At 37.5% G+C, this 12589-nt stretch overlaps 1 protein-coding gene across 1 annotated transcript in view; it reads right to left on the reverse strand.

Annotated features, from left to right (window-relative positions):
* Positions 1-505: 505 nt before the first annotated feature.
* LOC138715732 (protein scarlet-like) overlaps positions 506-12589 on the reverse strand; it is a 68945-nt gene continuing 56861 nt past the window's right edge. Inside the window, exon 15 of the mRNA XM_069848789.1 lies at positions 506-5402. Within this exon, the coding sequence (XP_069704890.1) occupies positions 5221-5402 (182 nt within the window). The 3' untranslated portion in view covers positions 506-5220. The remainder of the gene's footprint in view (positions 5403-12589) is intronic.

Genomic DNA, 12589 nt, shown 5'->3' on the forward strand with positions numbered 1-12589 from the left:
TGGGTGCGATCGTCTGTTGACAGATACATAGCTTTACTATGCTGTACATCTTTACGTAGAACTATGTGTTAGTACAATCACCTGTCGACAGATGTATAACTTTACTTTGTTGCGTATGTTTACATAGAACTACGCGTGAGTGTTGCGAGAAATGAAACTAGGTTGTGTGTGTGTGTGTGTGTGTGTGCGTGCGTGCGGTAATCATATTGGGCGACAAATTACGGCACTATAGATCAATTGAATTATACACGACAAGAAAAGAGCGAAGATATATGTCGTATCTGTGTCGCAATCTATCCAAATTTATTTCGAAGACCGTGTTGATACACGATACAAGAAGAACCGTGGAAATACAAAGAGCACAATGAGAGTAAGGAGAGTAGAACTGAAGAGAACAAAGAGAATACCTGCAAGGAAAATACAAGAGGACGACAAAGATAAGGAGAATGCAAGAGGAATACAGGGAAAACAAGGGGACAACATTCAAAATGAAGAAGGTGCTTGAATAATTTATTTCTGTGTAAAATACAATACAGTCCCCATATTATATTATAATATTAGAAACATACAATAATTAATTATACTCCGTATAATATTTAAACAAACCAAGGTTAATACTTTTCAAATAAATACCTTTTATATAATTTTCAAACTTTGTGACAGAAAATTACAGGTAGATACGTGATATTGTACAAAATATTAGTCATTTATTTTTCAGTTTCTTTAAGTCTTTTAGTCCAATGTGAACACTAAAATGATATTCATGTGATACTCCACTCAGCCTCGTATCAAATTAAGTACTGGATCTTTTCCTGGGAGTTAAAGGCGGTCGGAGCATTGTGCTAATCACATCACCTCATTCTCGTGTCGAAGTCATGAATAGATGGAGTTGTACTTTCATGTCCCCTTGCGCTTTTATGCCGTGTGAAAATCATATCTTTTACCTTTACTATTAATTAGCTAGAGCTCCAGAGTACTATATCAAGAAAGAAGTTAAAACTTCGTATACAGGCCTACTTAACTGATACTTCTTTATTTCAGAAAGTGTAATATAAAAATACATTGCGAACAAAATACAAAAGATCTTTAAAATGTCTGATCGATATAAAAAATACAAAACAAAAAAATAGGTACTCATCCGATTATGAATTCGTCATGGGATTACCTGACATTAGGCTTTCAGTTGGAGGAAACCCCGGAAAAACACTAGTGCAATCAGCATAAGCGGGAGTCGAACTCGCGTCCGAGCGCGCCTCAGACCTCCAGTACAACTCACTGAGTCACGCCGGTAGCCTCATAGGAATGTTTAAAAGTAATTCATAAAAATAATAGTTATTTTGTCTTGATTTCTTTTATCATCCAATTATTGCATAAATCTCTGAAGCTCAAATGGGATTGACAAGCAAGTCCGCAATTTTGAAATGGTTTAAAAAAGAAATCTACACAAAGACCAACCATGGACGGAATAGCTCACTCATCTGACAGCTTCTCACTAAAAGAAATTAGGTTTGATTCCGCACAGATCTGTAACGGACAAAGCGAATTTGATATAATTATTTTCTCGAAGTAGTATACTTTGGATTTCCGTAACATTCTTGGTCCATCATTGTTCCATCGCAGACCTATCTTTATCCCGTCCGAGAGTGTAATAATTCTTAGTGTCAACTTTGAAGCGGACGTCAGCGAGTAATAGAGGATGCATGTCTGCATATTCGAATTCAGATAAAGACAAACCATTCATTATGAATTGAACTTTACTAGTTCTATCGGGATTATCCTCAGGTGCCCATTGGTTATTTAATTCATCGAACGTATTTCACAGACAAAACTTGCTGAAGGTATTCTCTGGAAATGGCACGGACCTATACTTTTTCTTTGTGGTTATATAAATTGTGATGAGCTATAGAAAGGTGATGAATAGGTAGGTAAGAATACCCCGAAAAATCTGCTTCAAAATCGCTCGTTGGAATTGAAACACGAGTTTTTTTTTTCGAAGCACAGTATACTATCCGACATTGCAAAGTCGGCGAAACGGGGTAAAGTTACATGACGTAGCCCTTATTTTAAAATTATTTTAAGCAGTTGTATAATATTACGTAACTTCAATTCCGAACAGCAAATATTTTCAGAAAAGAGCCAAACATTCGAGCCACTAACCTTTACAGAGAGGTCAGCAGAAAAGAGTGGGGAAAATCGAGATGCGAAATAACCACTCGGTCAGAGAGTAGCTCTACATGAACTTAAATTATGTTCGCTAAAGACCCAATATCTGATACGATGCGAAAGTATTGTTTCATTTCTCTTGCCACTCTGTGTTTTGGTCACATACTATATTTTTGTCACTCGGTGTTTTGGTCACACATTACATTTTTGTTACACATTATATTTTGTCACACATGTTTTGGTCACACATTATATTTCTGTCACATGGTGTTTTCGTCACACACTGCATTTTTGTCGCACGATGTTTTACATAACGTTGGAGTTTCATAACAATATCCGGCAATAATATTTAACTGTTTCCATAGTATCCGATTTCCTTCTGGCACTATTTTGCACATCATACTTTAAATTATGAGCGAATAATTTCGTTTTGCAAGTTCTGGACGGAGTGGGGAAAAATTAATAAATAAAGATGTCGTGTTTACTAAACACCGATCTAATAAAGACAGGATGGTTTGGAGGTACACTTATCGCAAAGAATGTAGCTCCATGATTACTATTTCCTTTGACCGGCGAAGGCATGTGAAGAAACCATCGGATCATACAAACCACGCTTCAGACAGGGGTCGAGTACAAGCCAAGGAATGTATAAAGACTACGAAAGACCGAACATGAACTTCAAAGGAGACTGTTTCATGTTGCGTTCAATCAGAGGTGATCAAGTAAGTAGGCTAGTAGCCTTAAGTCAAACGTAAAACTAACAAAAAAGAGGAACTATTAAAAGAACGCTCTGTCTGTATCGCTCAAAAAGTTTTTGCATATTGTGAATGACTGTATTTTCTGTAATCAGTAGTGACTGTCATTACATTACAAGTTACAAAAAATGTCCAAAAATAAAAAAATAAACTTTTATCTTATCATTTTAAGCAAACAGAAAACAAATACAGCATATAACTGAAAATGTGAGTTTTGTACAAAAGAAAAAAAAACACTTTTGTGGCAGTTCATTTGCGTTTTTCTGGAATTTCAATAGGATATATGGTCACCAAGAGCTCGAAGACATGCTCGACTGGGCATGCTGTGCACCAGATGATCCAAATCGCTCTGGGGCAGACTGTTCCACTCCTCAATGGCAGCTTCAATCAGTTGCTGGCGGTTAACAGGTGGGTTTTAATGATCAAATATAACCTTATCCAATTGTGTCCAGGCATGTTCATATCCGGAGAATACGCCGGCCACTTCATTCTGTGAATGCCACATCTTTCCAGACACTCGTTGACCAGTTCTGTTCTATAGGGACGAGCATTATTGTTCACTAGCATAAAGCTTTCACCTACATTATCAACAAAACCTGTAACCCAGGTTTGAGAATCCTATCTCTGTATACTTGAGCAGTCATTTTGCCCTGGATGGGAATGAAGGGTGTACGAGTATATAGACACTCCAAAACATGATGCAGTCTCCATTGTGACGATGGCGTTCCAAGAATCGCTAACTTTTCCCTCTAAACGCGAATGCTTTTGTTGTATGGGTGCAATTGATACCGGGCCTGCCTGTTAGTTGTTTTACGTGGACGTAGGCTACGTATTCCTACACGAGTGGCGACATCCACTTGTGCTACCTTCTTGCAGTCAAGTTACAATTCTAATCCGGTCCACAGCTGTCTTGTCATGTTTACTGTGCACTGAAAGCCGTATTCACCCTTACTAAGTGTACAGGCGAATTTGATAAAAGGGCCAGGCTGAACAAACCCTCCCTGTCGGCAAGACTTTGAACCATTGCTCAAACAACATAGTACCTTTCTTAAATTATTGAACTAAGAGTAATCATATGTAAACATGATTGACGTAGCACAGAGTTGTCAGACACAGCCTAAACGGAGCGGAGCGCTCCACTATAACTCGTTGCGTGCTCCGGTGCTTCCACAGATATAAACAAGTTCACGCTCCGACTGGACGTCTCTAGCACCACAACCGGTTTCGAAGCTTACAACTCTGACACTACTGACGTAGCATAACATAAAATACTTGCAATATGCAAAACGTTTTTGAGCACCTTGCCCGAAGCTTTTGGAGACACAATCGGAAGGTCTTGTAGAACAATACAAGAGAGAAAGAAATGGAAGATCTGAGCGCACAGTTCCATTCACTTGTAGGTCTAGCATTTGTGCCGAGAAAGGAATCTCCCAGGTCTTTAGAGAGTTACAGGAGGCTGCACCTGAAGAACTCTTAGTAATCTTGGCCATATCGAGGATAATTACTAGAAAAGCCGACGGCGCGGAGGAAGTAGACAGCAACCACTATTTCCTCCGAATATCTGGAATTGTTATCTGCGTTCCTTACCAAACCTTCCCAGAATCACGACTGCAAGGCATGGCACCGCGTCACTCATTTTCAGATTTCAAAATAGGCTCTTGTATAACACCAACAACGTATTTTTTTTATCTTTGTTTGAATATAAGGATAAATACTAAGAGGACTAAACAAAAGAGATAGACGAAGAATACATATTTTAATGAGCAAAGCTCATCCCACTCTCTACCTTGCCATCGAACAGCTTCAGTACGAGGTGACTAAAATAAAGAGGGACATCGAAAGAATAGAAGCTGGGCGCTCACCGGTTTAGATGGACACAAGAATCGCTCTTATTATCAAAATTGTAAAACGGACAATAATATTCTTGGCTACCTACGAGCCATAGGCCATAACACAGCGTATCGTATATAGAAAACTACAAAGCAACAATCTAAGTACCATATTTTGAAATAATGTATTGGAAATTTAATATTATTTCCTATTCTAGATTATATTGTGACATTAATGCACTTGTGACAATAATGTAACATGAGACGATCTTTACCGGTGACAATAATGCTACAGCTACACGTGACCAAATTAACCAGTGACAATTTGGACGTGATCAAATTGACCTGTGACGAAATGTACTGTGACAGATTCCCCTGGCCCCGAAATGTCAGCCAACAAGAGGTTTGAAATATTATTGCTAAGGATTACGAATATTTAAAGATATAAGGCCTACGCTTCGTTTCAGTGTCATTCAATAAACAGGTTCGCATTTACTCCGTCGACAGATTGCAAGAAACCCAAAGAGATGACTAATACAATAGAAAGCAATAAGTCCTGTCACATCCAGTGTGAAGTTAGAGCTATGAAAGCCGTACAGGTCCAAGACTCCACTTCCAGTAGAGATGCACGGAAAGTCACTTCTCTCGTAGCATTCTGAAACAACAGCATTAGATAATTTTGGATTTATCTTTTTTCGTGCTTTTATCCTTCCTGTGCTCTATTTGCAAGCATAATATTATCTTATCTTATAACATAACATAAATCAGTGTTATATTATACAATCCACTGAGCGCAAGGCATTTTGTTGTGGACCATGTACTGAGTAAATGAAATAAAATACAGCTAGTTGAGTGCACCAGAATACAGTACAATATCCTATACATGCAGGGTGTGAATTAAGACTCCCGATGAGGAGGGGATAGAATAGAGAATATAGATAGAGAATATCACACATAAAATTATTATTATCATCCTCATTCGATACGGCTCAACTCTTGACCGCACTGAGTAGCTTGTCTTGCATCTTGATCATAATAATAATAATAACTGTATCCGTGAGCAGGCTTAAGAGATAAGATGTGTAATTCCTAAGTTATTGATTGTTGTCATTTTGCTTGTGATGATAATACATCAATATTATTTTCTTTGCTTACTTTATACTTTATAAAGTATACTCTTATTAAAACATGGGGAGGATAGAAATTACACTGGCAGGGATGTTAATATGAATTTATGAGAGGGGGATAACTTTCCAACGGGGGGGGGGGAATTCCTCCCATCCCCCCCCCCCCGTTAATTCGCACTCTGTATATGCATGATGTTAAATATGTACCTTAAGTAACTAAACAAATTTAATAATACACAGAATATTCATAGTTTCTGAATTGTAATAACAGTAGCAAAAATGACAATGTCGGTTGTGAGGATAAATTTATACGTATTATATTTAACCATTGACTACGATGATGTGTTTATTCTGGATTTCCATGTCATCGGCTTCCCGAATTCAATATTTTACAGACCAACATGAAGTTTTTCATTAAGGTCAGTACAGTTTCAGTCAGGAATAATCCCATAACAATGCAGATGTTAATTAAAGTTAACTGTCTCTGCAATGATATGCACATTTTTTAATTAAAGGACAGAATCCCTATTATTCTAATGCTTGAAACGGAGCAATGATATGTTGCCAGTTGCATCGGCGCACTCTCGCTAAGGAGCGAGCAACAAGTTAATAGTAGGAGATCCAATGTTTCGAAATTAAAAGATGAGGAAACTGAGCAACATTATAAGGTCGAAATTTCAAATAGGTTTGCCACTTTAGGAAGTTCTGATGAAGTTGAGGAGGTTGGATATTAATAATAGCTTGTGGAAAATATCAGAAATAATATAAAAATTGCAGCTGAGCAAAGCATAGGCTATTATGAAACTAAGAAAAAGGAACCGTGGTTTGATGAAGATTGTTACATAGTAGTAGAAAGAAGAAAACAGCCAAAACTGAAATTCTTGCAGGATCCAGTTTAGGCGAATAGAGATAATTATTTCAATGAAAGACGGGAAGCAAGAAGTACAGTTAGGAACAAAAAGAGAGATTACTTGAAGGAAAAACTCAATAAGGTAGAAAGAAATAGTGATAATAAAAACATTAGAGATTTATATAAAGGAATTTAATAAATAAATCAGGCAAGGATAAACACGATCAAGAATGAGGATGGTGACTTTCTTGGAGACTTTCATTCCATACTGAACAGATGGAAAAACTATTTTGCGCAACAGCTAAATGTACATAGACCAAATAGAAATGATCGGGACGAAATTTAAAAACCAACTGCTAAGCCATTTATACCCATACCCACACTTTCTGAAGTCGAAATTGAGATAGAAAATCTGAAAAAGTACAAATCTCCGGTATCGATCAAATTCCAGCAGAATTAATACAGGAGGGTGGAAACGCATTATCTAGTGAAATTTATAAGGTTATACTTGCAATTTTGGAAAAGGAAATTGTACCAGAACAATGGAAGGAATCCATAATTGTACCTATATTTAAGAAGGGGAAAAAGACTAAAACTGTAGTAACTTTCGAGGAATATCACTTTTATTGACGTCATACAACATTTTGTCGAATATTCTTTTGAGAAGATTAACTACTTATGTAGGTGAAATTATCGGAGATCATGAATGCGATTTTAGACTTAATAGATCGACCACTGATCAGATTTTTCGTATTCGACAGATATTGGAGAAAAATGGGAGTATAAGGGCACAGTACAACAATTATTCGTAGATTTTGAAAAAGGCATATGATTAGGTTAAGAGGGAAGCTTTATATAATATTCTTATTGAATTTGGTATTCCCAAGAAGCTAATTTGATCAATTAAAATGTGTCTCAGTGGAACGTAGAGCATAGTCCGTATATTTACTAAAGATTTTTTTTTATTATTTTAATCCTACAGAATAATATCTGTTATGGTAACAATTAATATTTGAAGAGAAAAATTCGCTCCGGCGCCGGTACGAATTTTTCTCCTCAAATATTAATTGTTAACATAACAGATATATTATTCTGTAGGATTAAAATAATAAAAAAAAATCATCAGTAAATTCATCTAGCTACAGTGCATATTTCTGTACAGATTACTGTGCACTTCACTGTGGAATCCCGGCCATTAGTCACTCAGCTGAGTGCGCTCCTTTTACAATGGCAGTTGACTTGAATATATACGTCAACACATATGTCCAACTTGGACTCAGGCCACGGGTGCACACAGAATCAGACGCGGCGCGACGGTCGCGAGCAGACACAAGGAGACACGGAGAGACAACATCGAATGACTGCTTGAAGTTCGTCGCGAGGAGACTGTCTGATAGCTGCAGTGTACTGCGCAGGCGTTAGTAGTGGCTGTGATTGCACGCTTTCATTATCTACAAAAAATACTATTGTTGTGTAGTGCACATTATTCATAATGGAGCTCGATGCGGATAAATTAGTTGATTTAGTACAGGAAAGATACATTCTGTACAATCTTTGAAACAATATCACGAGAATAATGTGGTTTCTGAAAATATGTGAAAAATTGCAAATGAGATGAAAGCACCAGGTGAATAATAATTTATAATAATAACACTGCGTAACAAATGTTAACATTTTTTTTGCGCTAGGCATGTGATATATGTTTTCTATATAATTTGAGCCTCCTGAATACGAATATGACAATAAAAACAGTTGTTGGTTATGGTTTTTGAGAAATTTTGGAATTTATATCTATTCAAAATATTGTTTTATATAATGACAATAAGGCTAAATATTCACTGTTCAGAAGATTACAGCTTTCTTTTTCTGCATTTTCTTTTACACTCGGCATCAGGTACATCACGAGCTTAAGTCCAACAATAGTCTGCTAGCATATTGGCTTTTTCTGCATTTCATTTTACATTCGGCATCAGGTACATCACGAGCTAAAGTCCAAAAATAGTCTGCTAGCATATTTGTACTCCATTGTCCTTGGTATCTTTTTTCCACAGTTGAAATTTCTTGATGGAAGCGCTCATCGTGCTCATCACTGAAATCGCACAATTCTCGGGAAAAAAAAGTCAAGATGTGAGTGAAGGAAGTGAATTTTCAGGGAAATTTTACAACCCCTAGTTTAATACGCCAACAGTAAATTTTTCACTAGTTCTTCATAGTTCTCACTTTTACAGTTATCCAGAAAATTAATTCAACCTCCTTGAATGCAATCCAGATCGCTGTCTCTTTTCCTTCTAGCAAAGATTCGAGGTGATTGTCCATTATTTCTCTAATTTGTGGTCCATTGAGAACTCTTTCTTTTATTTTTGAATCACTAATAACAGGAAATGTTAAGGAATGGGCGCTGGTCCGAGTCCTCATGGGGGAAGAAATTTTCTCATGAAATTTCGGCCAGTGTATGGGACCGGTGCCCACCCAGCATCGTGATGCACTTGGGGAGCTACGATAGGTAGCGAAAGCCGGTTGCGAAAGCCAGATATAACGACTGGGGGGATAATCGTGCTAACCACACAATACCTCCACTCTAGTTGGATGATCGTCCACCTCTGTTTGGCATGTGGACGTGAGGACAGCAGCCGGATGGTAGGTTTGGGCTCTTCACGGGGTGTAGCGCCACGGATTATTAATAGCAGGAAATGTTTCCTGGATATTTTTAAATGCTTCAGTTTTATAATTGATCCCTTTAACAAAATTCTTCATTAACCCTAACTTATTGTGTAAAAGGGGTAAAATTACTTCGCTTTGAGGTACAAGGGGTTGATGTATAATATTTTTCTTCCTTGGCTCTAGTGATTGTCGTTTTATTTTATAATGCTTATCTCGAGCGCGAGTCTACACCTGTGGAGTAACGGTCAGCGCGTCTGGCCGCGAAAACAGGTGGTCCGGGTTCGAATCCCGGTCGGGGAAAGTTACCTGGTTGAGGTTTTTTCCGGGGTTTTCCGTCAACCCAATACGAGCAAATGCTGGATAACTTTCGGTGCTGGACCCCGGACTCATTTCGCCGGCATTATCACCTTTATTTCATTCAGACGCTAAATAACCTAGATGTTGATACAGCGTCGTAAAATAACCCAATAAAATAAAATAAAAATAAAATATCTCGAGCGCTACTGTCCAATTCGTACAGAAAGCAGCAAAATTTTGTGTAGCCTAATTGCATTCCAAAAAGCAATGCTACAACCTTCAAATCCGCAAATATAAACCATTCGTACTTTGAATATTATCATTAAAGCACACTTTATAAAGAAATACACGTCTTACACAGAATACTAACACCACAGAAATATCCTGGTAAACTGAAGCGTTTTCATACGGCGAACCTGTTTCTTCCCCTCCAAATGGAACCGAAAAGGGCAATAAAACAATTTCCGCTTCTAGAAGTAGTTTCGACATGGTGATATATTTCAAAATATAAACTACAGTAATGTAATTAAAGCTCACCGTGAAAGAAATGCACATCTCAAGTAAAATCAGGTAAACTCAAGTGAATTTATACAGCGAACCTGTTTCACTCCCTCGAAATAGACTCGTAGAAGGGCAATAAAATAATTTCCCTTTCTACAAGTGCTTCTAACATGGTGCCCTACTTATACTAATATTGTTTTCACATAATGGGTCTTCACATTTGTAAAACAAAATAGTTACACACGAAATACGGTGATTTTTTAAAATAAAATGCATAGAAAATTAATTATATTGTGCATCTCGAAAACCCGAAGTGATGGAACATTTTGCTTGTTATTTTTTAATACAGGAGGTCGAAATTATTAAGAATTTGTTAGTTTTATGTCTGGCGCAATATGACTGTTGACCAGTGTAATTTGTAGTAAGCCTAATTCTCTTCTCTATACTATCACTCATTATTGATTTAATATATTATTTTTCTTTATTGTGAGTCGTGAAGTAGTCATAACCATAAAAAATAACGTTTGTGCAGTACATTTTAATTTTTTTACTCTTTCAATCTATAGATTTTTAGAAGCTTGCGTCCTTAGGAAATAATAAGCAAATACAATAGAATTTTTCATATAGACAGTCCTCTATTATTGACGCCATTTTCTAGCCTAGGCCAGTTTTCCAATCCCACAGCCAGCAAATCAGTTGTCGCGAGCAGACAGTTTTAAGCTGTCGCGAGGCGTTGTAAAGCAAAACGTAGCGTCGCGCCGCGCCGTGTCGTGTCGCGTCGCGTCTGATTCTGTTTGCACCCGGCCTAAGGGAAACAACACTAGAGGAGGGGAGCTCAATCTGGTGCTGTGGATTGGACTTCGACGTAGCTCAATGGTGAGAGCGCTTGGTACGTAGAACCAAGGACCGGGGTTCGATCCCCGGTGCCGGAGCGAATTTTTCTCCTCAAATATTAATAGTCCGTATAGATCAATTTCTGTCTGACGCTTTTCAAATTCACTGCGGGCTAAAGCAAGGAGATGCACTATGATATTTACTTTCTAACTTTGCTCTAGAATATGCCATTAGGAAAGTCCAGGAAAACGGAGAAGGTTTGGAATTGTAAGGGTTACTTCAGCTGCTTGTTTATGCGGATGACGTGAATATGTTAGAAGGAAATTCACAAACTATTAGGGAAAACACGGGAATTTTACTTGAAGCAAGTAAGGAGATAGGTTTGGAATAAATTCCGAAAAAAGAACAACATATTATATGATTATGTCTCGTGACTATAACATAGTACGAAATGGAAATAGGAAATTTATCCTTTGAAAAGGTGGAAAAATTTAAGTACCTTGGAGCAACAGTAACAAATATAAATGACACTCGAGAAGAAATTGAGCGCAGAATTAATATGGGAAATGCCTGTTATTATTCGGTTGAGAAGCTTTTATCATTCAGTCTGCTCGCAAAAAAACTAAAAGTTGACATTTATAAAACAGTTATATTACTGGTTGTTCTGTATTATTATGAAACTTGGACTCTCACTTTGAGAAAGGTTAAGGGTGTTCGAGAATAAGGTGTTTAGGAAAGTATTTGGGGCTAAGAGGTATGAACTTACAAGAGAATGGAGAAAGTTACACAACGCAGAATTGCACGCATTGTATTCTTCGCCTTATATAATTAGGAACATTAAATCCAGACGTTTGAAATGGGCAGGGCATGTAGCATGCATGGATGAATCCAGAAATTCATATAGAGTTTTAGTTGGAACACATGAGGTAAAAAGACCTTTGGGGAGGCCAAGACGTAAATTGAAGGATAATATTAAAATGAATTTGAGGGAGGTGGAATATGGTAGGGACTATATTAATCTTGTTCAGGATAGGGACCGATGGTGGGCTTATGTGAGGGCGGGAGTGTACCTCCGGGTTCCTTAAAAGTCATTTGAAACTAAGTACCGGTAAGTAAGACTTTCCCTCAAAAAGGAAACTCATGAAAATCGTTTATGCGAACTATGTTTTTTCCTCTGGGACGCATCATTCTTGGTATAGAGGTAACCGAAGGAAATAATGTCGGATATCTTCCGAAATGGGCGCTCTGAAACAGAGATAATAGAGAAGTGAGCCGGGTTTACTCATGTTTTTGTAACTCAGACGGTAAAGCGGACGGTAGTATTCTGCTAGCTCATGTTCGTCATTTCAAAAATTATAAAAATTGATATTTTTATTCTATGTATTTCTAATCTGTAGAAAGATTGAAAATTATATTGTAGGAATCGGAATATATTGTTTAGTTCTCAAAAGCACTCCTTCAGCCGGCACCATTTAATGTTGTATTTAGCGATCTCCCGCGTCTGTTGTTAATATCATTCGTGAGACAGAATCGGATTCGCGCAATGTTATAGCCACATATATCTCTTCCGTG

Source organism: Periplaneta americana, chromosome 15, assembly GCF_040183065.1.
Source record: "Periplaneta americana isolate PAMFEO1 chromosome 15, P.americana_PAMFEO1_priV1, whole genome shotgun sequence".
Classification (NCBI taxonomy): domain Eukaryota; kingdom Metazoa; phylum Arthropoda; class Insecta; order Blattodea; family Blattidae; genus Periplaneta; species Periplaneta americana.